General features: G+C 54.7%; 1 protein-coding gene across 3 annotated transcripts in view; it reads left to right on the top strand.

Annotated features, from left to right (window-relative positions):
- Window positions 1-2,080: 2,080 nt before the first annotated feature.
- INSR (insulin receptor) overlaps window positions 2,081-27,332 on the top strand; it is a 123,620-nt gene continuing 98,368 nt past the window's right edge. For 2 of the 3 annotated variants that reach the window (XM_079116205.1, XM_079116204.1), the window contains exons 1-2: window positions 2,081-2,690; window positions 17,373-17,924. In XM_079116205.1, coding sequence (XP_078972331.1) covers window positions 2,591-2,690; window positions 17,373-17,924 — 652 coding nt within the window. In that variant the 5' untranslated portion in view covers window positions 2,081-2,590. The remainder of the gene's footprint in view (window positions 2,691-17,372; window positions 17,925-27,332) is intronic. The other variant, XM_079116206.1, reaches the window with a different exon arrangement.

The raw sequence follows: 27,332 nt of genomic DNA, 5'->3' as shown, positions 1-27,332 counted from the left end.
AATTCCTGTTGCCCAGTATTTTGACTGTACGTTCGATGCTTAGATACATTTAGATACACAGCTCACTGCTGTGCTACCATCTGCAGGACTCAGTGCAGTGACATTCTGCACAGGAGCAGCGGGCTCCACCAGATAGTCTAGGTGTGTGGTCTGTGACCCCTCTAGGTTTGGCAGATACACTCCCTGTTTTTGGCTTGGGGACAGAATCACCTCAGAACATGTCCTTGTTGTTAGCTGATGCATGACTGTGTTTTGTAGAGCACATCTTAGGGACTATGTGATGATCCTGTTACTCTTCACGGAAGTTAAAAGAAAGTTGGAGGAGGAGGAGTAGGAGGAGAAAAGGGGGGAGGAAGAGGAATAAGAAAGGAGAAGGAGAGGAAGAGGAGAGGGGGAGGGGGAGGAGGGAGGAGACGGAAAGCAAATATTAATATGGAACATTCCTGTTTTGCACCTTCCAGTTCTGCCCATGGATTAGGTTTCTCCTTTTCCCCTTTGTACAGCTATGGTGCCTCTGGGCCTTTGCAAATGCTGTTCCCTGTACCTGGAACTCTTCCCTGGTAACTCTGGCTGCTCTTCAGTCATCGAATTTCAACTCGAACTTGCTTCCTCTGCAGGTCCTTCCCACCCCGCCCTTTCAGCTCATCACATAACATGATTATTTAATGCTGCCCCTCTTGTTTGCTCTACAAGGAAATGGATCATGTTTATTTTGCTTACTGTAAATCCCTTATTACTTACTGCTTATTGATTCTTCCACTCAACAAATATTCATTAACCAACGGATATGTCAGGCACTGGGGGTAAAGTAGTGAACAAGACTGACAAGATTTCTATCCTTCCAGGGGAGGGAAGATGATCCACAAAATAGTAAATCTGGTGGCAGAGGTAAGCTAAACAGGATGAAAAGGGCAGGGGAAGGGAACAGAAGCGCTGAAGGGGTGGGTATGATTTGCGAACTGAGGTCCGGACGGGTCACTGGAGCAGAAAGTGAAGCAGGGTTGAAGTGTTACAGGGAAGGGTCAAGGCCTTGACGCAGGAATAGGTTTGGCATGTGGGAAGAACAGCTCCTGGCAAGCCAATATTTGTTTAATAAAGAGACGATTGAATGCCTTGGGTCTTGGGTTGTGTCGGGCGTTTTCCCAAGTTGTATTTCCTGTGCACCTCATCAAATCTGGCATGCGGGTGCATCAAACCAGCCTGCTGGTTGAGCAGAACTGGAGGTGGCAAATTCATTCAAGACTGCACAGGAAGTGAGGGGTAGAGGGGCTGCCTGCCCACTTGGTGCTGGCTTTCCTATATTTAAGGTCTCTTCCCTGATCCCTGCCGCTAGATGAGTTGGCCATTGTCATTCCGGTTGTTCCTAGACATTCAGACACAGGGACGGGTGTGCGTGTTGAAGACTTGAGTGTGGCCACCTGCCCTCTCTCGGAAATCTCTAGAGCTTCGTTTATTTTTTAGGGATTTCGGTATATGCCCTGGCTCCACCCGGCGTCAGTTCTTCAATTCGAATGACAGGTTGTGACGAGAGACCCAGGCCACGGAATAGAAGAAGCACACAGAACTGTGGACACGTGGCTGTCCCCAGGAGCCAGGCTGCTGGGCGGGGACGCCCGCGGGGAGGACTTCTGGGGCGCCAACTAGCTCTGGGACCGCGGCTGGCAGGCCAGTACTCGGCAAATGAAACACTGCTCGCCTGGGCTGCAGAATTTAAGGGAGGGCCCCAAAACCGAGACACCAAGAAAAAGAATATTTTAAGGCCAGATTTAAAACAATTAAAATGAATTCCCCAAAGCCACGGTGAACAAAATAGCAATACGGTAAAGAAAGGATCCGTTTGGTTGTGTCGGGCATCTGGGGAGACCCCAGGGTCTGATATTGAAGAATTAGGGCTGTTTGGGGCGCTCGGGCCGAGCGGCGATCTGGGGCGCCCCCTGGGCGGGGCGCGGGGCCCGGCACCGGGAGGAGGGCAGATGGGGCGGGGTGGAGCCAGGCCTCGCCTCCCTTCGCCGGTCTTCCCTCCCCCTCCCCGGGGCCTCTCCCGGGCGCCCAGTCCCTTCCCAGACACATTCCGCGCCGCCTTTTCCCGCGGTCCGAACGGGGCCCAGCTGACTGGCCGCGTTGTTTACGGGCTCCAGCAGCCCTTGCTCCCGCCGCCCGCCCGCCGCCCGCCACCCGCCAGCCCAGGTGCCCGCCCGCCTGTCCGCGCGCCCCTCTGTCCGCGCGTCCCTCTGTCCAGGCGTCCGCAGATCGTGGTCCAGAGCGCGCGGGGCGGAGATCCGCGAGGCCGGGGCGCAACGAGGAGCTTCTGGGCCTTGAGATCGAGGGACCGGGCCCGAGTCGCCGTGGCCGGGGGGTCGGGACCGCCTCCTCCCTGCCGCGCCACCGCTTTTGTAGCGGCCAAAGCCGCGCGCACGCCCCGGGGCTGTCTCAAGGGCCCTCTCGCGTGGGGGCTGCGGCCAACAAGTCACCCGCGTGGAAGAGAAGGACGCGTAGCCTCCAGCGCCTCTCCGATAGCCGCCTCGGAGCATGACCCCCGCGGCCCGGCTCCGCGCGCTCTGATCCGCGGAGACCCCGCGCTCCCGCAGCCATGGGCGCCGGGGGCCGGCGGGGGGCGGCGGCCGCGCCGCTGCTGGTGGCCGTGGCCGCGTTGCTGGTGGGCGCCGCGGGCCACCTGTTCCCGGGAGAGGGTGAGTCTCGGGGTGTGGAAGTGGGCTGAGGGCACCGCGGTGGGGAGGGGGACCCCCGACCCAAATAGAGCCTCCGCTAGGGACTGAGAACCCTCTGGGGCGGGGGGGAGCGGTGGCGGGGACCGTCGCTGGGGCCCCGCAGGGGGCGGGAGGCTGCTGACCTTGGCTTTTGCCCGCTGTGCTCGCGGCTCCTGCCCCGCGTGCCCGACCCGGGCCTGAGGAACCTTGCCCCAGTGCCCGCCCTGCCGCCGGCGCCTCTCCAGAGCGCGCCTCCGAACTGTGTCTGGCCCCTCGCGAGCCCAGCTTGCCCCGGGGAGGTGACACGCGTCCTCTCTGGGTCGTCTCTGGAAAGTGGGGTCACTGTGTCGGGGCAGCTTGGGACAGACAGCCAAGCGCCCTAGCAAGCCCATATGGTTTGGAGCCAAAGCGCAGGGGGCCCCCCTGGTGGGTGACGCTCAGGCTTCTGGTGGGGAATTTTAGAAACCCACTGCCCTGGCTCCTTGGCTGTAGACCCGGGGCCACCCGTGTTTACACTTCAGCTTCCAGATGTTCAGAGGCGAACTCTAAACCTTTGGCAGCAGCAGTTATAGTAGCAGTAGCGGCGGTTTTTCATCAAGATTATTATAATTAGTATCACCGTATGCCACTGGGCTGCTTAGTCTTATCTCTCTGGACCCTTGGTGGCCCCTGGAGCCTGATACTGTTGTGCACCCATTTCAGGGAGCGGTAAATCGGGACTCAGGCTGGGTACATAATTCCCCGGAGAGGGAGGACTTGAATCTGTGTCTGTCCCACCAGGCTGTGGACTACTCTCTCCCTTGTCTTTGGACACCCAGATCCACTCCTACCCTTCAGCTTGTCCTTGCTGAAGGGGTCCTTGACCTTGAGTGAATCTCTAGCTCTGGCATTCTCTAGTGTCTCTCCTGGATGTCCCAGTGTGGGGACAGAGGGAAACCCCAATCCCGATGTCCTCTGGGGGCTTGGTAGCAGGTGCCTTTCTGGTTTTGATACAAAAATTGAAGAATCATGTAAGAGAATATAGCTAGGGTTTCCCACCCTGGGGTCTGAAGTCCTCTTAAAAAATATCTGCTGAGTTACTGCTTCAGATTTCCTCATAAAAGGAATTTCATCATGGAGAGGAAGGGGTCAGGGAGGGAATTGAGGCTCCTAAAATTCACTGCCGGAGAATGAGTTACATGAGACAGCAGTGACTGTGGAGTTGATCAACCCTGGTGACTGAGCGGCTGTGCTGATTGCACAATGTCTATAAGCCCCAAGGGTCTGGTATGCAGTAGGTGCTCAGTGAAGGGCGGCGGTTGGTTTGGGTTCTTGTTAAGATAGTGCAAGCTGACTTGTTAGAGGTATGCCAGGCTTCCCAGGTGCGCGCCCTTGCCTGCGTAGGTGTGGTTCCCTGCTCTTCTGTTCCTTGTGCTGTGCTAATTGTGGGTCTGTGCCTGGGCTTTCAGGGATCAGTAAGTGCTTGTGCTGTTTCTTTGCATATGTACCATTTCCCCCAGGACAGGGGCCTGGGTTGATGGGTTTGGCACTGCATTTCTAGAGCAGTGCTTGGGTCTTAGTAGGTGTGCAGTAAAGACTTGTGAATGGGCCACCGGTGGTGGTGGTGGTGCCATCTGGGCCTCTGTGGCGTGTTTGTCATTTATCCTGTGGAAGATGTATGCCCCGTGCGATTATTGTCCCAGCGGTTCCTCAGCACCACCCTGGAGGTGGGGGTGAGTCTTCCCTGTTCACAGGCAGGGAAAGAAACTCCCTGAGGCCTCCAGCCAGCTCGGAATCCCCCCGTCTGGCTGTGGAGCCTTGGCTTCTCAGCAAACAGTCCCTCTTTTGGATCGGATCCTCCCCGCCCCTGCTTTGGGGTTTAATGGTTAACAAAATCCTATCAAATAAATGAGATGTGATGCCTCTCAGAGGCTTGGGGAGGGGCAAGGAACCTTCCAGATCATTAATCTGCACTGCCAACCAATACAGTGGAGTGTGGAGGGAAACGGGCGTGACTCGGAAGGAAGGCTTTTGGAGACGTCCTGGGCTCCTGCTGGGTCTTCCTTGTTGCCCTGAACTGAGGGCTGGTGTCCTTCTGCATTTCGGGCTCCTCCTGGGCCTCCTCCCTGCGATGCAGACCTCCTGGCAGTCAGTCATTCCTGATGCTGGCTTCTTTCCTCTCATTCAGGGAGATCTTTGGGGGGACCCACCCCAACCCACTCCATTGACTTCCATTCTTGTCTGCTTCAAGCAGGTCTTCTCAACCTCGGCATTTGGGGTTGGTTGGTTCTCGGTGGTCGGGGCCGTCCTGGGCACTGTGGCGTGTGGAGCAGCCTCTCGGTCTCCTCCCGCCTTAGGGTTGGGCCCCTTCCCCAGGCATGGCAAGGAAGGATGTCTCCAGGGTGGCCAGCTGTCGCAGACCGCCCACAGACCCTGGCTCTTCCCTCTTTGTTCAGTAATCTTCATTCACCCACAGCCTGCCTATCAGTACTCAGCACCCAGGCCATGGTGCCCACCCCTGCCCTCTGGCCTTCCCCTCACCCTCCCCTAGCAGGCCCTGGACGCTCTTGCTGTCTCACCTTTCAGCCACAGTGTCTGGCATGGTCTCTGACCTCCCAGTCCCACTCCTCCATCTTGACCTCAGCTAACCCTGGGGTTTGACACTGCTCTGCGCCTCCTGCGTCTCCGCCCAGTGCCTGGCTTTCCCTCGTCTCTGTTCCCTCCTGCCCAGGCGGGTGCCCACGTCTCTTCCTAGAGAGCCAGACTCCCTTCACAGCCTCCTGTCAATGGAACTGACATCTAGTCCGACTCCTAGAACAGGAGTCCTACCGCCTTTCTGCACACAGTTTTATGGGCACGGGCCCAAGCGTGTTTGTTTATTTCTCATCAAGGGCCACTTTGTGCCCTAATGGCAAGAGTTAAATAGTTTCAACAACAACAACACATTTACACATAGGCTCTTCCCTGAAAGAGTGCTGATCCGTAGTCAGGACCAAACTTCTTAAAATGCTTTAAAACATTCTTAGTGTTTTTGCAGTGCCGAGGATGAAACCCCAGGCTTCCTGCGTGCCAGGCAAGTGCTCTGTCACTGAACCACACTTCTCCAGAGTTGATCTGGACAGTTGATCAATAACTAGTGTGGTCCCTGGTAGCACCCGAACAAATCAGCTGACACAAAGTGCCCAGGAATGTGACAACTTTTTCTGTACCATGCACTCCAGGTTAGATAAATGCGTGTTGTCTGCCTGGCTGGGCAAACGGGTTCAGGGTTGGGGACCGCCCCCCATACCCCCATAGAACTGTGTGCCATCTTGGGGTTTATGGATCTAAACAGCCGTGTTGGCATGGAATGAGGATCTGCGTCGTTGGCGTTTCCTCTAGAAGGAAGTGGGGGATGCTGTGAGCTTTTTCTTCCAAGCCCTCCTGTTTCATTTCTATGAAGTGCACATCCAGAGGTCATTCAGGTTTTGCAATTGGATCATATTATGTTTTTTGTTAGTTAAACTAACGACCAGAAGTGCATCTCACCTTATCTGTCTAGATAAGTGTGTATAACACACACACACACACACACACACACACACAAGTACAGAGTGAAGAACAAAGGCCCCCCTTCAACTCCTGCTCCCCCAAACCACCCCTTCCTGACCCGGCAGGTAAATGGGCTTCATGTGTATCCTTTTAACCTTTGAAAATATTTAGTTTTAAATTCTCATGCAGCACACTGACTTTGGGGCACTCCTTTGTGCACTTGTGGAGGTGTGTGGTCCCTCCTGCAACCAGGACGCAGAGTAGCCTCTCTACTGCCCAGGGGTCGTTTAAGTATCTTGAGTCTTGAATTTGAGGACCAATGAGGTGATCCTTGGCTTTCTTTCAGGGCTTGTGCTGTGGATATGCATAAGCCTCCTATTCTTTTTGGAGTCACGGGTTTAGCATTTTTGTGCTTTTTGTTGACGATCTGGTGTTTAAAATGACCCCCAGCCACAGTGCTAAAGTCCCTCATGTGTCCCTGAGGCAGCAACCTCAAGTAGGAGATACATTGTCAAAGAAGTTTCTTGTAAGTCAGGCGCCGTGGCGCACGCCTGTAATCTCAGCGCTCAGGAGGCTGAGGCAGGAGGATCACAAGTTCAAAGCCAACCTCAGCAACTTAGCAAGGCCCTAAGCAACTTAGCAAGACCCTGTTTCAAAATAAAAAATAAAATGGGCTGGAGATATGGTCAGTGGTTAAGTGCCCCTGGGTTCAATGCCTGGTACCCCTGCCCCCTCCTCCCCTCTGAACCCAATGCTGGGGTTCAGACACAAGAGCTTGTGCTGCTGGCTGTGAGCTTGATGTTCTTGAAACTATATACAGGAAATAAAGTGTCTTTCAGCATCCACAAAGCAAGGTTAGGCATTGATCTGTTGAAGACATTGCGGGCAGCAGGTCAGAGGAATCTCACCTGGTATTTCCCCCAGGAAAATGGCTCAGTATTTGCTGATCCAGCGCCCCTGGGGTGAGCCATAGAACAGAACCACTGCCAATAAGGAGACTCTGCTGCAGGTGGTTTTTTACCAATGTGGTTTAGAATTTGTGCATTCGAGCTTGCGGTTTCCCATTTAGAATCCTCCAGAACCCAGAGGCCCTTTCTGCTGGGTTTCCATCTGTGTGCAGGTCCTTGCTGACCTTTTGGAGAGTTCACAAGATGGCACAGAATCCCTGGCCCGTGTTGCCTGGAGGAGGTCCCGCTCTTCCTGGTGCCGTGTCACACGCCTGTCACCCCAGCGACTTGGGTGGCAGAGGCAGGAGGATCGCAAGTTGGAGACCAGCCTCAGCAACTTAGCAAGATGCTTTCTCAAAATAAAGTTTAAAAAGCCTGGGGGTGTACCTTGGGGGTTAGAGCACTTGCCCTGGGTTCAGTCCTCAGCACCCTAAAAAGTAAATAAATAAATAATGTCCAACCCCGGTGCCCACGAGTGCCAAAGGGGCTTTTGGGACGTCACGATCTGCTGTCCTGTGAGGTCAAGTGCAGGCTGGCTTGAAGTCCCAGCAGGAGTTGCAGTGAACTTGTGACGGTGGACTTTTAATTTCAAACCTGGCTTTTCCTTTGAATTCCTTCAGTGAACGGAATGTCCTCAGGTTCACAGGACGGCAGTAGCAGGGCAGCCCGGGGAGATTGTCTTTTCTGTCCATCGCCTTGTGGAAACGTGGAAAACAGGTGCTTTCCAGATGCTGTGGTGGTCGAGTGTGTGGTGGTCGTGGTTGGGGACAGAGGGAGAAGCCTCCGTTCTGACGGCTTTTCTGTGACTTCTGGTGTCCCCTGTCCCCAGGCGCGCACCCTTTGTATCCTTCCTGAGGACCAGTAGAGGGGCGTTTCCAGGTGGCTTTACCTTCACTCCGGGGCATTGCGTAGGTGCTGCCCGTTGCCTGTCTCGGTCCTGGACCTCTCCGGCAGGCACCTCTGGTCCGGCCTCTCTCACCGACCGCCCGCGCTTCCCTGGGTGCTCCGTGAGTGCAGTGTGCTCTCCTTTCCTACTCTGATCCTTCGGTACCTGCCGGCTGTGTCCCGTCCCCAGGCCCTGGAGTGGCTTCCTCAGCTCCAGAGGCTGCCTTTCCCCGTTCTTGGTGCCTGTGCATTTCCGCATGCACTTCCTGTGTGCAGAGGGGCTTCTTCCCTGTTTTGCTCGAGGACACCTGCTCCTTCCTCACTGAACCGGGCCTGAGGTCTCTTTCCTCCCCGCTGGCTTGGCTGTCTCTCTGGTCTTCTGCTCTGGTGTAGGCTTGACTTAGCGGAGTCCCCATTGTCTGCAGGTGGGGGATGGTCCCAGCAACACATGGACTCTGGATAAGAGAATCATGCTCCGAGTGCAGAATGGTAGCCCAAGCATACTAACTAATGAGCTCACATCCAAGCTCTGCCTCATCTTTGCTGTGTGACCTTATATAACCCACATCCCTCTCTGAGCCTGTTTTCTCTTCTTCCAATAAATTCTTCTCAGGGATCTGTTTTGCACTGTACGCTGCTGCCCCTCAGGGTATTTACTGCCCCTCCTTGCCCAGCGGTTTGCAGCGGAGCCCACCTCTCACGCCACGGCTGCTCCGACTTTTTTTATGACCCTGGGGATTGAATCCAGGGGTGCTGAACAACTGAGCTACATCCCCAGCCCTTTTTATTTTTTATTTTGAAGCAGGGTTTCCCTAAGTTGATTAGGGCCCCATTGAGTTGCTGAGGCTGGCCTCAAACGTGTAATCCTCCTGCCTCAGTCTCCTAGCGGCTGGGACCACGGGTGTGTGCCACTGTGCCCGGCCGTCCTGACTTCACAATGGGGCCTCTTGTGTTCACGTGGTGGAATCCGCTTTTCAGAGTCCGTCTTTCCTGGTCGATGCAAGATCCACAGAATGTGTGGGTCTCCTCTGGCCTTCTGACGTCCCCGCACCTTGTGCGTGTTTTGGGTGGGCGCCTGCGCCCCCCAGGGAGAGGGATTCTGAGAGTGCTGTTGGCCTTGGGCCCAGGGCTTCCTTCTTCCACGTGGCCGGCCGCCACTTCCTCCTTGGTGTGTTCGAAGGTCCCGGTCGGTACATCCTCTATGAGTGCTGCCGCCGTGAGAACGTTCCAAAAGGCGGACGCTGGAGGTGCAGGTCCGTCCAGCCCTCTTTAACCTCTCAGTCAAGGCTGACTCCTTTCTTTTCCGCCTTCTGCCTTTGGCTGCCCGTTCTCCTTCCCAGGTTCCCCTGCCTGGCCCCCGGGCAGTGGGAGAGGGCCCTTCCACTCCACTCAGGTGAACCCCTTCATCTGGGCTCGGTCCACCCACACTTTCTAGGAGAGGAAAGAAACGGAGGCTCAGCAAAGGACATATTTTGCTCATGGTCACACAGCAAGGCTGAGGCAGAGCTGGGATTCGAGCTTCAGCTGCCCTCGCAAAGTGCCCCAGGCTGGGTGGTTCCCGTAACAGATCTTAACAGATCTGCTCCCCGTGCCGGAGGCTGGAGGTCCAAGGACGAGGTGTCCGCAGAGTTGGTTCTTCTGAGGTCTCTCTGCTCAAGGTCCCTGTCTGGGCTGCTCCTTTTCACGCCCTCTGCCTCCATTTAAAGTGCTCTGTGGCTTTCCTGAGGCACCCGGGGCCCCGGGTATGCTCAGCACGGGCTGCCCCAGCCACGCTCCATCCAGCTCACTCGCTGTTTGATCGTCCGGGCTGGTCCCAGAACCACACGTCCCGGCTGGCCGGAGTTATGGTCTTCCTCCCCCTCCTCCCGCGGGGGAGCATGCGCTGACTTTCCTAGAGAAGAGCGGCTGTGTGTCCAGGCCAGGGTGTCTCTGCCTTTCCATGGAAGTGACACCGTCTCACACAGCCCGCCACCTGCTTGTGCTTTGCTCTTAACGACACGTCCTGGGGTCTTTCCATATCACCCGTGGGGCAGCTTCCTGGTTTCTGTTTTAAAATTTAATTTTTAGTTTTCATTTTGAGACAGGGTCTTGCCAAGTTGCTGAGGCCGGCCTCCAACTTATGATCCGCCTGCCTCAGCCTCCCGAGTAGCTGGGATTACCTGTGTGTGCCATCAAGCCAGGCTCCTGGTTTCTTCATAGGGCAGCACATCATGTCCGTGGCCCGTGGACCAGATCCTGTTTGCATATGGCCTCCACCATAAGAATGGCATCAAAACCATTATTCAATGGTTGAACAAAATCTCAAATTTCTATTTCATAGCCCATGGGAAATATATGTAATTTGAATTGTGATCTCTTTCCCTCTTTGGGGTGTGCTGGGAGTCTCACACACTAGTTAGGCAAGTGCTCTACCACTGAGCTGTACCCCGGTCTGTAATGTCTCTAAATACGGTTTTATTGGAGCACAGCCTCGGTCACTTGTTTATACATGGTGGCTATAAAGGGAGAATTCGGTAGCTGTGACTGAGATCGCATCTGTCACCCATGGAAGCGAAAACATCCTCTGACTTCTAGAAAGAGTTGGTCGACACCTGTGTTATTTCACTGCAGCTGAGACCTAACCGTGTGTCAGGATCACCTGGATGTTTCTGGTAAAATGCAGATTCCTGGGTCGGGGAGGAAAGGACACAAGAACCTGCTTTTCTAATGGTTCCCAGCTGCTGCTGCTGGCCCAGGGCCCCCTGTTTGAGAACCACTGCATCAGGCAGATGACCACAGTTGATTTAACCAATCCCCTCTTGATGGACAGCTATGTTGTTTCTGGCTTTCAGTGTTATGGTTAGTTCTGGGTCGAACTATTCATATTGCTCCTCTGAAGCCATCCAGGGGTCCAGAAGAATCTGCACTTATAAAGTTCCTGCCCACTGTTCCCGGGGTTTCATCTCGCACCCTTCAACCTCATACAGTGTGCCTAGGTCTCTGGAGGTCCCAAAGGCGGGCTTCCCTGTGACATTTACCATGATATTTACCCAGTTCTTTTCTCTTTCACCTCCTGTGCACCTGCTTCTCCACTTGCCAATTCCAGGAAAGGTGATGCCCAGAAAGGTTAAGTCATTCACCCAGTGTCACACAGCTGCCAAATGACAAATCTGAGATTCTCACCCGGGCTCTGGGGCATCTTGGTTGTGCAGTTCCCTGTGGTGCTACTTGTCTTTTAGCTCTGATGGCAGTGTGTCAGGGGTTCTTAGGCTTCTCCCCTCCATTCCTGCTTAGCTGCAGCCGTGTTTCCTTGCAGGGCCCCCTGTGCCCAGTGTGAAGCCCAGCACACTGGGGTGTCCAGCCAAGGTCTGTTGAATGAATGCCGAGGTGGATCTGCCCGGCTCTCTTGCCGGCTGCAGGGCCTGTGTTAGAGTCCAGTCTCTGGATGCGGCTGCCTGCTTCGGCCTGACGCTTCTCCTTTGCAGAAGCCAACCTTAAGAGCAGGTAGAGCATCGTAAGGTCTCTGACACTCCTTGTGTCTGGGCTCCGGCTGCTGAAGGGGCTGCATCTGGGAATTGGTTCCACTGGTTCAGGCTGGACAACAGACAGGCACGCGCGACCAGATCCCCGTTCTCACCCGCCCCTCTTGGCTTTTGCTGCTTATGGGTGAGGAAACCGAGGCACACAGAGAGGTAGAGGGTTAGCTCAGCCTCACACAGCTGGCAGGGGGCCGAGGTGGGGCGAGGGACCACCTCTGTAGGGTCTCTAGTGTGCCCTGAGGCTGGCGTGGCTGGTGACTCTGCACCTGAGTTCAAGACTCGTGGGGGCAGGACCCCCCTGAGTTTAGGAGAAAGCCGTTTTAAGACTGGAAAGAATGCAGAAAGGACCGTGTGGGCCCAGAATGGGTCACTAGGGAGCACTTGAAGAATGCTGTGACCAAGGAACGGGGACGTTGGTGACGGAGGCAGCAGCAGAAAGGCTCTGGGTTAGCGCTGGGTGCGTCCTTCCCAGCTGCCCCTCCAACATGCCCCCTTTGCTATTTTCATGGTGGAGAGAAAAATCAGGAAAGAGGAGACGCTTTCCAAGACAGCTCCCATGCAGCCTGCCTCCTGGAAGATCCTCAGATTCCCAGAGTTCAGGACGGCACTGTCCACTGGAACATTCTGCTGCGTTGGGTCTGGGCAGCACCGGGGCCCTCAGCTCCGGGGCCCTCAGCTCCTGAGCACTTGAGTTGTGGCCCGTGAGCCTGAAGTTTTAGTTTTACTTAACGTTAATGTATTTAACTGTGGGCATAGATGTTTATGTAACTTTGATTCATGTAAATATAAAAAATCAGCACTTGATTTTAACTAGAAAACTCTAGAGTGTGTTTGGAACAACTTGGGCAACTCGGTTTACATTTTCTAAACCGTCTCGGTCTTCAGTGATGTCCTGTAAAGACCAGTCCACGCCGATGGCGTCCCTGAGTTGCGGTGAGCTGCTGAGGCCACACATACTCTCCCAAAGGCTAAGTGTGGAAAAAGTCCCGCGGATGAGCTCAGTGATCATGTTTTAGGGTTGATTACAGGTTCAAATTAGGTTCAAATTAAATAAAAGACGTACCATTTTCTCTTATATATATATTTTTCCTTTTCTTTTTGTGGTGCTGGGGATTGAATCCAGGGCCTCACCCTGCTAGGCCAGGGCTCTACTGCTGAGCTACATCTCCAGCCCAATCTCTAGACCTTTATAAAGACAATTTCCTATGTGACTTGCACCTCCCTGGCCACCCACATTGAAAAGCTATAGCTTATCATTGCCCTTGACCTTAAAGTGACAGGTGTAGATGATTCTTATTGGACTCTGTGCTACTGTTGTAGTCCTGGTGGTACCGCCTCCAGGAAGCCTTCCTGGATTGTCCAGACTGAGTCTAGGGCTTGCTTCATTCTCCTCTAGCCCCTGAAGCTGCTCTGGGTGGTTTCCTTCTTGGTCATGTATGCCTTTAAGAGATGGGGTCTCACTCTGTTGCCCAAGCTGGTCCCTAACTCCTGGGCTCAGGCCATCCTCCTGCCTCAGCCTCTGTGGCTGGACTACCTGGGCCATACCAGGCTTGGTTCCATTTTAGGTGGATTGGGTGGTTACTTAGTAACGGCCGGGCGGTACCCTCAGGGACAGCCTGGGTCCTGTTCCTGCTGCAGTTGGCAACAGTACCTCGGGTTTCACATCCGCAGAGTCAACTATCCATGGACTAGAAATATTAGAAAAACAAAAAAAGCAAAAACGTGTCTTTACGGAAACTGGTTGAACTTTTATCTCTGTCACTGTCCCCTAAACAATGTAGCGTGACGACCTCTCACGTGGCGTCTGCGTCATTCCGAGGTGATTTAAAGTCCGTGGGAGGGTGGTCGTGGTCTTTGGCCCATCACAGAGGGTCCTTGTGCACCCGCGGGTCTTGGTGTCCCCTGGGAGTCCTGGGACCACGTCCTCATGGACGCAGAGGGGTGGCCGGGCTTCCAGGATCCGCAGCGTCTGGCGTGGCCCAAGTGCTCAGGGGCGTTGACTGGAGGAAGGAACGGAGGTGATTCTCTCTAACAGGTTTTCCAAGGTTTTGAGGCCTGAAAATGACGTCCTGCGTTTCCCGCTTGGCCACGTCCACTTGCCTCTTCCCGAGGTACGTGTTGGAAGGAATGGAGCTGGCGACACTAGCCGGGCAGTTTCAGGCACAGCTGCTGCCTTCGCCGCAGGACCGGCTGGATTTGGAAAGGGGCCTGCACCTCTCGGCTGGCGAGCCCCCCACGCCGGGGCCTGCCGTGGGCACCTCCTCTGGTCCAGGTGCCGTGAGGACGTGTGCGTCCGCCGAGGACAGGTTAGCTGCTGCTCGGAGCCCCCTGCCGCCTGCTCCCCGGGCTGCAGCCACCCCGGCGGCCCTGGGTCCCACTGAGAACGGAGGCAGCAGAAGCCCCTCCGCTGGGCTGGTGCGGCTGGCCTCCTGCGGGCACTTCTTTCCAGCAGTAAATTGCTCCATTTGGCTGCTCAGGGCACATCAGGCTTTAATGAGTTAAGAGTTAGATTCAGAAGAGATTAAAAGAGCAAAGCAGTTCTTCATTATGGCCGCTTGATCCCCGACAGTGTTGGTGAGCTGGAGCCCAGGCCCGCAGCCTCCCGGGAAGCTCGCCCTTGGTGCCCAGTGTGCCCTCAGGCGGGGCCGCAGTCACCCAGTCACTGCAGACGGTTTAGGACATTTCATGGCCCCCCAGAGAATCCCCGCGTCCAGCTCGGATTCCCGACAGCCCATGGCTCTGGACGTCCCACGCAGACGGAATGGGACGCTGGGAGTCCCTGTGTGTCTGGCTCTTTGCGTGTGGAGGTTCGCCTTGCGCCAGGCAGTGAGAACTTCTTTCCTTTTTCTGGCGGAGTGACCTTGCTGTGTGGACGACCACATCTGTTTATCCGCTTGCCCCTGGGAGTCTTTGCCCATGAGTTTCCGTGTGGACGCGTGTTCCCATCTCTCGAGGGCTGGGCCTGCTGATCTTCTGTCCTTTCTTGGTTTCATATTCTGAGGACCTGCCAGCCCGTTCTCCAGAGCACCTGCACCGTCTGCCACCCCCACCGGTAGCGTGGGGTTCGACTTCCCTGCGTCCTCCTGAGCCCTTGGTGTTGTCTCTTTTGGTGGCCTCTGCCCTGGTGGGACAAAGCAGCCTCTCACGTGGTTGTTTCCATATTCCTGGGGTCTCGTGGCCGGTTAATCTTTGAATGTACGTTCATGTGTGACTTTGGTTCTTCCTGATTGAATGGGGACAAATCTTTGCATCCACAGTAATGAAAGACAGAGTGTGAAGTTCAGGTTTGAGTAGCCCAGAGACGGGACTCTGGAAGCCAGGTAGAAGGCAGGACACCTATTATGAACGTATGATAATTTATAAGGTCATGTATATCCCAAACATTGCCTGGGGTACACTTATCCTAAAAAATCTATTCCTTATGTGACATTCAAGTTTAATCGCTGCATTTGGCAAGGGTGGTGTGTCCTTGCTTTGCAGCTTGGCGCTCCTGCAGAGTGGGGACGGAGCTCCTTGGGCAATGCCTGTCAGTTCTCTGTGTGTGACGCTATTGAGGTGACAGTGGCCGGGAGCCTCGGACCTGCCTGGGTGGCATGACCATGTGGGGCTGGAACTGGCCTCTCATACCCTGGAGGCGGCCTCCCAGCTTTGGCCTCTGAGGGCTGCTCCATTCAGAGCTGAACAGGGAGCCCTGGTCACTGGGGGCCCCGACTTTCTCTCTGAGGGCCCCGTGCGTGAGGGTGGTGTTTCCCCTTAATTTAGCTCAGCCTGTCTGTTCTCCCTGGAATGTGCTCCAAGAACACGGCTTCCTTTTTCCCAGTCGTTGGCTGTTGTGATGTCTTTTGAACTTGTCCTTCTTTTGTGGGTTGTTCTCAGGGTGGATTTGTAAGAGGATTTGCCGCTTTTCTTTGGAACAGTCCGTTTGGCTCAGTGTTCAGGAAAAAAGCAAGCAGGGTTGGGAGCTGAGGTGTCATCCCAGGTGTGGGGGCTGTGTTGAGCGTGGTCTGCGCTGTGAGCGTGCCCTGTGTGCCATGAGTGTGCCCTGTGTGTGTTGTGCGTGGGCAGGGAGATGCTGCCTGTGTGTGACAAATGCCCACCACATGGAAGGGACACAGGAGAAGGGACAGACCCAACTAGGTAGTCAGAGGAAAGGAAATCAGGGAAGGCTGCCTGGAGGAGGTGCATTTGAACTGAATCTTGAAGGATGAGGGGCTGGATTTGGAAACAGAGCTTAGGGACAAGGGGCTTTGCCCGACAAAGGAGAGACTAGTCCAGAGGTGACGGTTGCTCTTTTTGAGGGATACGCCACCACGACACAGTGGAAGTGAACTGAGTACCTCCTGCATGCAGGCACTGCTTGATCTCTTTTCCTGTGTTATTGCACTGATTCCTTGTCTAGAGTCACGTCCAGAAGGGACCTTGGGGTTGTGTGACTGTGGTGGGTTGTTTGGTGTGGCCGGGGCCAGAGGGGTGGAGTCTTGAGGGCCGTGAGAGAGAAGGGCAGGGTCATGGGGAGCCATGGAGGGTGTGGGAGCCAGGAGGCACCACCTTCAGGAGAGTGAGCATGCAAGGTGTTCCTGAAGCGAGAGAGCAGATTTCCTGGGGCGCTTTTGCCCCACCCAGGTTAAAGGTAATTAGGCCTTGATTGCTGGCCAGGAGGGCCGGCCAGGAAGCAGAGTCAGCTGGGGAGGCGGGAAACCTGATAAAACAAACAGATGCCGCTTTCCCTGCCCGTTCTGCGGTGGGCACCTCTGTCCCCAGGGGCATTTCCTGGATCCACCCGCCCCCCCCCCCCCCACCTGCCATGGTACAGTCCTGGAGGCCTGTTGTGGAGGCTCTGACAGGGCTGCCCGAGGAGTTCCCTCTGCCTTTTGAAGGCCCCAGCTCAGGTCCGGGCGCCAATCAGGGAAAGCCTCGTCCAGGGCCGGGGTGGATGGAGTCTGGAGTGCAGGGCCTGAGTCAGGTGCCCGTGAAGCTGGCACTTCAGTTCTTCACCTTGAAGTGTGTTGTTTACACATGATCTTGATGGCACCTATTTACGGGGAGAGTGGGACGGGTCGATACACACGTGCAGGGATCACGTCTGGGTGAGCACATTTCTGTCGCTCCCCACGTGGATCATTTCTTGGGGTGAGAGCGCTGGGAACCTCCTGCTCTTCTGGAACACACCAGCCGTCGTTGTTCTCTGTGGAAGCTGCTATGCAGCAGGTCACTGGGACTCCTTTCTCCTGTCTGCTTCTGACTTTGTGCCCATTGACTGGCCTCTTCCTACCTCCTGGCCGCCTGGCCACGCCCACAGCCTCTGGCAACCACTATTCTGTTCTCTGCTTCTGTGAGGATAGATTTTTTAGCCTCTACAGGTAAGTGAGGTTTTATGGTAACTGTCTTTCTGTGCCTGGCTTATTTCATTTTAACAGTGTCCTCTGGGTCCATCCATCTTGTCACAAATGATAGGAATTCATCCTTTTTTGTGGCTGAATAGTATTCCCTTCTATGTGTTTATCACATTTCTTTTATCCATTCATCTGTTGATGGACATGTAGGTCGATGACTATCATTGAAAACAAGAAATAGCAAGTGGTGGTAAGAATATGAAGAAAGGGAACTCAAACGCAGTCATGGGAATGTAGATTGGTACAGTCACCATGGGAAACAGCATGGGGTTTCCTCAAAGTGTTGAAAATGCAATTACCAGGTGATCGGTGGTCCCAGCCCTGGGCACACCCGGGACGCAGCGCCGCTCACGTCCCGGTCCTCGGTGGTGGCCCGTGCGCCCGCTCACCTGTCTCGCTGTTTCCTTCCAGTGTGTCCCGGCATGGATATCCGGAACAACCTCACCAGGCTGCGTGAACTGGAGAACTGCTCGGTCATCGAAGGACACCTGCAGATCCTACTGATGTTCAAAACCAGGCCCGAGGACTTCCGGGACCTCAGTTTCCCCAAGCTGATCGTCATCACCGACTACCTGCTGCTCTTCCGGGTCTACGGGCTGGAGAGCCTGAAGGACCTGTTCCCCAACCTCACCGTCATCCGCGGCTCCCGCCTCTTCTTCAACTACGCGCTGGTCATCTTCGAGATGGTGCACCTGAAGGAGCTGGGGCTCTACAGCCTCATGAACATCACCCGGGGCTCCGTGCGCATCGAGAAGAACAACGAGCTCTGCTACCTGGCCACCATCGACTGGTCGCGGATCCTGGACTCCGTGGAGGACAACTACATTGTGCTGAACAAGGACGACAACGAAGAATGCGGGGATATCTGCCCGGGCACCGCCAAGGGCAAGACCAGCTGCCCCGCCACCGTCATCAACGGGCAGTTTGTGGAGCGCTGCTGGACGCACAGCCACTGCCAGAAAGGTACGGGGGATGGGGCCGGGCCTGGGCAGCAGCCGCGGCGGGGCGGCCTGCTGCTTCTGAAGTAAAGTTGGGGTTACCTGAACACAAGCACCACGGGACGTCCATAGGCGGCCCGGCAACCTTGAGGCGGCTGGGTGACTAGCGGAAGGGTAGTACATACAGCTCGGAAACACTGCACAAAGGGTCATCCACATCATGGGCAGAACGGAGCAGGCTGGCTGGAGATTTATTTCCTCGTCCTACTCAGAATAGTGCGCAGTTCAAAACTCGTGATTTGTTTATTCCTGGAATTTTCCATTTAATATTTGTGGGCAACTGAAACTCTGGAAGTGAGACCTCGGATAGGGAGAGGCTGCTGTACTGAACGGTGCCATTAGAGCAGGCAGGTGTGAACATGTGGGTGTGGCTGTGTTTCAATAAAACTTTATTTACAAAAATGAATCGTGGGCCAGATTTTGTCAGTGTCTGTCCTTTGCCACCCCCTGTGTCAGACAGTGGATGTTCCTGTGTTCCTCGTCTTGGGAAAGGGGTCAGAATGGAAGAATGCAGATTTGGTTAAAAAAAAATTGTTTTTTTCTCTCTTATCTGATTATAGAAGTCTAATTGCTCGTGATAGATATTTGGAAAAAGAAATGTGTGATGAGCAAAATGTCCGTCTTCTGCTTCCGTGACTCTCGATGGCAGTGCGTGGGTGCCTGCTCCCGGCGGGTGTGCAGGGGGCCTCTGTGCGGCCGTTCCTTGTCCTCGGTTACCGGGCACTTGGGGCCTTTCCAGCCCTCGTTACTTCTTCAGGACTGCTTTCCAGAAGCGGCTTTTCTGGGGCAGAGGCTCTCCAGGGGGATTGCCACATGACCTCCCGAGGGGGCGGAGCCGTCCCTGACCGCGCCCCGGTGGGGAGGAGCCGGGCGCTCGCCCCTCCCTGCCTTTCTGTGATTGACATGGGCTGCACCTTGCCAAACCCGGCCCGGTATCGTTGGGTTTCCGTCCTGTCTGCGTCCTTCCTGCCCTTCGTCCTTTGGTCTTTTAGCTCCTCGGTGGCTTCTGAAAGGTTCGTCTGTACTTGGCTTTCCTAGAGAAGGTCGCTTTCCGACCTTCTGGCTCAGTGGTGAGAACACCCTGGGGTGCTCTCCCCAGGCAGGTTGCTTTCAGGCCCCTCTCTGATTCATGCCTAGGAAGCCTCTTTTTATCTATAAGACAAACACCCACCCACAATTTTCTATTTTAATTTCAATTATTATCTTTTTTTTTTTTAAAGCTCCCATCCTTAGCATTTGGGATCTGTTCCTAAGTGTGATTTGGCGGGAATGTCCATTCTCGCCCCCAAATGAGCCAGGGTCTTGATGGTGTTTATGACAGAAATCTACCCCTTGGCCTGTTACGGTTAAGATGAGGTGTCCCCCAAAAGCTCACGTGGGACACAGTGCAGGAAGGTTTGGAGGAGAGGTGGCCGGGTTATAGCCTGACCCTAATCAGTGGCTCAATCGCCGATGCGATTAACCGAGTGGTAACTGGAGGCAGGTGGGAACTGGGGCGTGGCTTTAGGGTATATATTTGTACCTGGAGCTTCCTGATCACCGTGTGAGCTGCTTCCCTCTGTCAGGCCCCTTCGCCATGAGGTCAGCCTCACCTCCAGCCCTGGCCTTCTATGGGCTAAGACCTCTGAAACATGAGCCCCTAAATAACCTCTCCTCCTTTACATTGGTTCTGGTCAGGTCCTTGAGTCACAGCAGGGGAAAAGCTGACTAAAACCTGGCCTTGCCTGGGGTTCCGCTTCTGTCTGCCTTTCCTTGCACCTGGGAGAAACCATTCTGAGCACTAGCTTTATGGTGTTTTGATACCCAGGAAGGCAGTTCCACACACATATTCACTGCGTGTTTATTGTTTTATTGACCTCTTTCACATGTTGTGAAATTCCCAGGAGTGAACAAAAGACTGAGGGGAGAAAGCCAGTGGTTGACTTAAGGGTTGTATCACAAAAGATAGGGGAGAGGAGAGAGCCCCAAAGCTCACCTGAGCCCAAAGCAATGAGGAAGCCACACAGGGAGAGTGAGTCCTGAGTAGAGTCCTTGGAATTTCATTAGGACCCCAGGAACCCCAGAGACCCCTTCTGTGGTACAGGGTTGGGTGGTGGGCCTTGGGAGGCAGGAGAGCTGAGGAGAGGGAGTGGGACAGAGGTATTAGCAATTGTGGAAAGGGCTTGAGAATGTGGGTGAGTCAGGGGTAAAGAAGCCCCTGGGCATGGTGGTGTGTGCCTGTGGGCTCAGCAGTCAGGAGGTTAAGGCAGGAGGATTGCTTGAGCCCAGGAGTTAGAGGCCAGCCTGGGGAAAGAAAATGAACATTCTTATCCCAGTGCTGATTTCTCCAAATTCAGGTGCAGCTTTGAAATACCCCTAGCTCAGGCAACTTGAGGCAGAATTTAAGACTTTCCTCTGTGGATTTATTTCTGTATCCATGTTAATCAAAATACCCAGGATGGAATCATCTTTAGTTTAGCCTCCTGTGCACTGATGTCCCCAGCAGTTTTTAAAACCCATTGATGTGGAGGACTGGGCTTGTGTGTGCAGCACGGGGGGCTTTGTCCCCGGGTGGGGCAGGTGCAGCGCCTCCTGTTGCTGTGACAGACACCTGTGTGTGTAGCAGGATCCTGAAGTCTGGCCTCCATCTTGGCCCCAGGTAGTGGAGCCAAGAGAAGATAGGTGGGGCTGCTTCTGAAATCTGGCCACAGGTTCTATGTTCTCGCAAGCTTGCCTACTTATAAAGACGCTCTGTAAGAAGATGATCATACAGGTTTACAGATCACCCTGTGAACACACACCGTGATCAGGTAGTTGTGTAATGACTTTGGTATCGTCATGAATTACACAATTTCTGTGTAACTCATGGTCTGGTCCTAGGTGTGTGTTTAGGTCCAGGAATGAGTTGGTTTTCATTATTTTACTGTTTCAGTCCCAGTAGTCAGACATTTTTGAACTTGACCAGGCGGTACTACATCCTCAAAGTTACCATACCAGATGAAAATCTGCCTATGTCAGAAACAGCAGGCCAGTGGTCCCCACTCCTGAGCATACAGCAGGATCACCTGGAGGGCTTGTTAAAATAATTGCTGGGTGGGGCCTGTAATCCAGCAGCTCGGGAGGCTGAGGCAAGAGGATCGAGTTCAAAGCCAGCCTCAGCAACTTAGTGAGGCCCTAAGCAACTCAGGGAGACCCTGTCTCTAAATAAAATACAAAAAAGGGCTGGGGATGTGGCTCAGTGGTTGAGTGCCCCTGAGTTCAATCCTTGGCACACACAGAAAAAATTGCTGGCTTCCAAACCTGATTTGGAAGTGGAGTGTGGAGTCAGACCTGGGAACCTGCATTTCTTATAAGCTCACAAGTGAGGGTGGTGATTCAGGGACTGACTTCTGGAACGATCTGATTCCAGCCTGGGTGTCTGCATCTAACTGGCCCCTACCTCAGCAGCCCCCGTCTTGCACCTGGCTTTCCGGGTCGTGGGATCCCTGGGCCCACCTGTTGGTTGCCTGCTGTGGAACAGCACCCTGTCTGCTCAGCTGCAGCCTTTTATTTATATTTATTTTTCAGTTTCTTTTTTTGTAGTAAAATATATGATATGACATTCACCATCTCACCCAATTCAAGTGTCCCGTTCAGCAGCTCCTGGCACATTCACACTGTCATGCAACTGTCCCCGCCGCCGTCCATCTGCAGAGCTCTCTCATCTTCCCAAGTGGACCGTCCCCATGAAATGCTAATGCCCCAGCTCCTCCCAGCCCTGGTTCCTGCCATTCTGCTTTCTGCCTGTGTGGATCTGACAGCTCTAGGGAGCTCCCGTGATGGATCTGCAGGATCTGTCCTTATGCATCTGGTGTATTTCATGAGCACAGCGTGCTCAAGGTGCACCATGTGTTGGCATGTTAGAATCTCCTTCCTTTTCATGACTGAGTAGTACTCCACTGCTGGACGGACCGCTTTGTTTGTCTGTTCATCTCCTTGTGGACATTGGGATTTGTTCTGCATTTCAGCTCCCACAAATCCTGCTGCTGTGAACATGGTCATGCCGCTCTGGTTTGTAAAATGCTTACATTAACCTGTGACTGTGGCTTCAGAAGGTTTAGTTTACATCTGGTGGGGCCTTTGAACACAAAACAGACTGAAATGAGCCTTCAGAAGCGATTCCCCTTCCTAGGCCACAGAAGCTGGCCTGCAAACAGCCTAGCAATCCCTCTCCCCTCCACCCAGAGCCCGTGACCCAGCCACCTCCTTTTCTGGAACGCTTGCCAGGTTCTGGAAGCATCTGGGGAGGAGTCCACATGGGGGACGAAGGTGTTGGCTTGTCCTCTGATGCAGGCTCCATTCTCCGTGATGCCCTCCTGTCTTCACCTGTCCCTGAAGCAAGGCTGCTCTGGGCAGAGAGAGCAGGAGAGTTTTCAGTGGTTAGTGAGTTCAAACGGGAAAGCCCACCAGCAGCCCAGTGGCTGGGGGCGCTCTCCACCACCCGCTCACAGATCTGGGGAGAAATGCCAGGCGAGCGCACATGCCAGGGACCCTGAGTGGGCAGAGTGGAGGCGAGCCACACCTGTGGATGGCCGGCTGTGTACCAGGCCCCGGGTGTGGGGCCCGTGAGGGGCCAGCCCTGTGTTGAGAGCTGAGCTGCCAGGCCAGGGGCCAACAGTGAGCATGTGACCAACGTACTTGGGTCTTTGTGTGCCTGGGACAGAGCCGAAACTGTCCTGCAGAGTCCAGAACATGCCACGCCCCACACTGAAGTCCTTAAGGCCTGGAAGGTTGGCCTCCTGGGAACCAGTTCTCAGTGACCGTGGATGTGCTCAGAGTCCGCGGGTCTGGCTTCAGGCTGTTTTGCCATCCACCGTTCACCAGATGGATCGAGCCTTGGTCTCCCCATCTGGAAAATGGGGATCATTATGGCACTTGCTTCTTGGTGCTGTAGTTTAGGGTTAGATGAAGTGAAGTGCTCTTAGCCGTGTCTGGCACTCCGTGAATATCATGGAAACTTCCAGCAGGTGAGCACGGCAGGTCCATGCTTTTTGGGCCAACGAGCTGCCAGATGAACCCCTGCCCCATTTCTGAGTTCGGTCTTGAGGCTGAGAGAGGACCGTCTACCACACAACCAGCTGAGGAGGGGTGGGTGCCAGCCCCACAGCCCCGGGGCGAAGACCCCGCTGCTGCCAGGTGGCACAGCTTGGGATGGGCTGGAAACCCCCACCCTGGGCCTTTTGCAGGGACCAGGAGCCACAGGGTTTGCCTGACCAGCTGCTCTGGCCAAACCCACTGGCATTTTTAGGGGGGGAAGTCACCCCAGCTGCTCCCTGCCGGTCAGCGGGGTGGATGAGGCTGGGTCCGCTGGGCACCAGGGGAGCCGGTCAGCGATGCCTCAGGTGGATGTGGGCATGAAAGCGGGAGGGGTGTGCCGCCCCCCACGTCTGAGTTTACGGCTCTGCTCCAGGCTGTCAGGCCAGGCGCTGCTCAGAGGAGCGTCAGGTGTGCCGGGCGTGCTGGGGGGGCTTGATCTGGGTGGAGGGCGCCTCCCTGGAGAAACTGCCTCTCCTCTTCCTCCTCCTCCCTCCTTCTCCCTTCTCCTCCTCCTCTCCCCTCCTCTCTCCTCTGTCCTTCCTCTTCCTCCTCCCTCTTCCCTTCTCCTCTTCCCTCCCCCTCCTTCCTCCTCCTCCCTCCTCCCTCCTCCTCCTCCCTCCTCCCTCCTCTCCACTCCTCTCCCCTCCTCCCTCCTCTCCCCTCCTCCTTCCTCCTCCCTTCTCCTCTTCCTCCTCCTCCCTCCTTCTCCCTTCTCCTCCTCCTCTCCCCTCCTCTCTCCTCTGTCCTTCCTCTTCCTCCTCCCTCTTCCCTTCTCCTCCTCCCTCCTCCCTCCTCCTCCTCCTCCCTCCTCCCTCTTCCCTTCTCCTCCTCCTCCCTCCTCTCTCCTCCTCCTCTTTAACTTTGCCTTGATATCCTAAGAGTCGGAATCGCCTTTCCTGCTGCTCTGAGTGCTTCAGCAACCTCTTCGGACACTCATGCCCCTAATGCTCGCTGAGCGCCGACTGTATGCTAACAAGCTCTCCAGGCACTGCCACTCAGAATCCCTACGCCTTCGGGTTTCCATTTACCCTGGGGGCGGCTGGGGCTGGGCTGGGAATGGAGAAGCTCACTCTCGGAGACCTAGCGGGAATGCTCAGACCGCAGGCTTGTGTGACCCGAGACCCTGACCAGAGGTTCATGGGCACATGACTTCCATTTTTGTATGGCATGTGAGGTTTTTTTACACTTTTAAGAGATTGGGGAGAAAAAAATCTAAATAATAATATTTTGTGGCAGTGAAGGTTATGTGGAAGTCGCATTTCAGTGTCCTTAAATACGGTTTGATTAGGGCGTGTGCCTGCGCACTGGTCCCGTGAAGTTGGCAACACCCAGAATCAGGGGACACCACCGCGGGCCCTTGATGGCCTGGAAGGGAGGGTGCTGCCAAGCATGGGCACCACCCTTGCCCTGCAGGCGCCCTCGACGGGCAGGGGCATTAACAGGCGGCTGGCCATTGGGTAGGAAGTGTGCCAGAGCCCCGCAGGTCCCCCAGCCCCCTCCTCCAGGTGAGTCATCCGCCGGTGGTCCTGGGCACGCTTGGAACCAGAACGCCCGCAAGCCATGACGTTCTCTAGATAAGACGGCAGAATAGTGATAAGTCAGGTTCCCCGGGTCTGCGTCACTGTGGTCCCTGCCGAGCGGAGGAAAGTGTGTCGTGCACAGGAGAGAACGCACCTGGAGGCAGGCAGCAGAACTGTGACCCCAGGGACCCCTGAGCTTATCATTCATCTCCATTCTGTTTTGCTTCATGAATGACATTGTACAAAATCTAGCGGGGACGGGGAGAGCGAGCTCCAAGCTGCAGACATTCCGTGGAGGTCGTGACTGCACAGAGATGACTGGAACTTTTAAATGAACTTTCGATTTTGGGCATGACAGCTTTTATGTATCGGGGAAAGGACAAATGCTCTAGGGTATATTTCTGAGCTCCCCTTCCCCTCCAGGATCCACGAGCTGCCATTGGCATTTATAAAAGCTGAGATTGTTCCAGATGGGAGTGACCAAGAAGTCGTTTTGGTTTGGGTGGCAAATGACTCCAGGCGTGAGCAAGAAGGAACGGTGTTCTGGGTGCGTGGAACAGCAACGACGGAGCACAGGCTGCTGGAAAGGGAAGCCAAGGCCAGCACATCACTCTCTGCTCTGAACGTCACCCTGAAGGTCACTGGGGCCGAGTTCAGGATCTCTGTCCATGTCGAGGCTCAGCTGCGCAAGCTGGGCACTTGGTTGAGACCCCTCGTCCTTTCTGAGGAGAGGAGAAAGTCAAAGAAATGTAGTCGTCTCCCCTTAAGTTTTGCTTCCTGTGATTTCAGCTGCTCTGTCAGCCACAATCTGAAACTCTTAAACGGAAGAATCCCAGAAGTAAATACCTCATGGTTTTCTGAACTCCACCCTGCTCTGAGTAGCGTAACCGAGCCCTGCCAGTCCTCCACGGGGCCCTTTTCCAGCGTGTCCGTGCTGTGTGCCTCACCCTCCCGTTGGGCACCTGGTAGCTGTGCTGGTTATTATCACAGTGCTCATGATTTTATGTAGTAAAGGAGCCAAAGCTGGAATAGCGATGCTGGCACTTCCGACAGTCCCAGGAGAAGCCAGAAAGTGCTTCTTTCAAGTGAAAAAGTGAAATACAGTAAGATACCTTGAGAGACTTGGAGCACTTCTATTACAGAATGGTATCATTTTTCCATTTAATTATTAGTTATTGTTAATCTCTTAAATTTTACCAGAGGGGTGTGTGTGTAGGAAAAATAGTATAGGTAATGTGTGGGGGTATCTTTGGTTTCAGGCATCCACCTTGGGGTCTTGAACATTTCCCCTGCAGATGGGGGCGGCTGTACTGTGAGGGTATTAATCCAGGGAGGCAGAAGGCCGCTTGGTGGGCAGGGATGCATGGCGGGGTAGTCCCGCTGGCCACATGCTGTGGCCATTGCCGGGCTTCCTTTTCTAACAGGTGCCCTTCCTGGAGGGGCTTAGGGATATAAGCCAGAAGCTGCCCCCCAGTGAGGTGGGCCCATCCTTCAGGGAGAGGCCGGGCAGAGTCAAGGCGCTCCCGCAGCTGTTTGGTAACTTGGTAACTGGTCTGACGAGTTTTCCTTTGACATGATGAAATGCATTGACCAGTTGTTTCCCATCCACCCTTGGCCAGAATCAAAATCTGTTGTCACCGAACACCTGAAGTGCCTCAGGGGGGTCCCAGGGACCTCAGAGTGCCTAGGGCTTGTGGTCTGCCCTTCTCTCCCGCACAAGTGCCTGCGAGAACATTCCCTTCTCAGGGAGGGGACGTGGGCTCCGGATGGGGGACACCGGATGGCACAGGTGCACCCCCCCCCTCCTTTTCTTTCCCCTCTTCCTCTCTCCTCCTTCCCTTCTCCCCTCTCTCTAGTCCAGCCTACAGGTTTGCTTGCCATTAAAACAGTGTCAAGAGTGGGGAACAAAGAGATTGCTTCCCTTTGGGCCCCATGGCTGGTCGGAGCCTGCTTACTGCACAGGCCTGGGGGCCCTCGTGATAAAGACCACCAATGTCAAGGGCCTGGAGGCTTGTGGGCAGAGGGTCATTTGGTTTCTTTATTCTAGAAGTTTCTTTGCCTCTTGATTTGTCCCCAGCAGAGAGGGTAACCCGGGGACTTGGACTGCAGCTCTGGGGACTCCTGGGTGGGTTCATTTGAAGATCTGATAAGGATGGGGTGTTCAGCCCTAGTGCCGGGTTTATTGAGCACTCGCAATGCCTGTCGGCTGGCATTTTGTTTTATTTTAACCTCCTCGGAGGCAGTGAGGAGGTTAAAGGTGTCACCATGTGCAGGGAATTTGGATATCTAGCAGGAGATATGCAAAGCAAGAAAGGTTTGAACCAGCTACTCGAGACATCTTTAAAAATTTTTAAATTATGGTGCGATACACAGAAGATTTGCCGCTTAGTACATTCACAATGCTCCGTACTGCTACCACCATCTAGTTCCAGAACCTTCTCACGGCCTCCAGAAGAAACCCTGGCATTGGTCCCCACCCGGTAGCTGGCTTCCTGCGCTCTGGACGCACCCAGCAGGTACCCTGTGCGTCCTGCCTCTTTCCCGCCGGGGTTGCCCTGCGGGTCAGGCCCTGCTGCCTTGCGGCATTGAGGGGACAGACACACCAGCTGCTGCTGGACAGCCGCCTTGCGCTCCCTTTGCGGGTTGCGCAGGGAGCTTTTCTCTCTGTGAACCCATTTCTGATTCTCCTGGGGACATGGCGGGAGCCGGATTGCTGGGTCACTTGAGAATCTTATGTTTAACTTTCCAAGTGGCTTCTTCCTTTTCTTTTCTTTCTTTTTTCTTTTGTTTTATTTTTA

Source organism: Sciurus vulgaris (assembly GCF_902686455.1).
Source record: "Sciurus vulgaris genome assembly, chromosome: 16".
Lineage (NCBI taxonomy): Eukaryota > Metazoa > Chordata > Mammalia > Rodentia > Sciuridae > Sciurus > Sciurus vulgaris.
The sequence above is the reverse complement of the archived record's forward strand: the minus strand, read 5'-3'. Positions and strand labels throughout refer to the sequence as shown.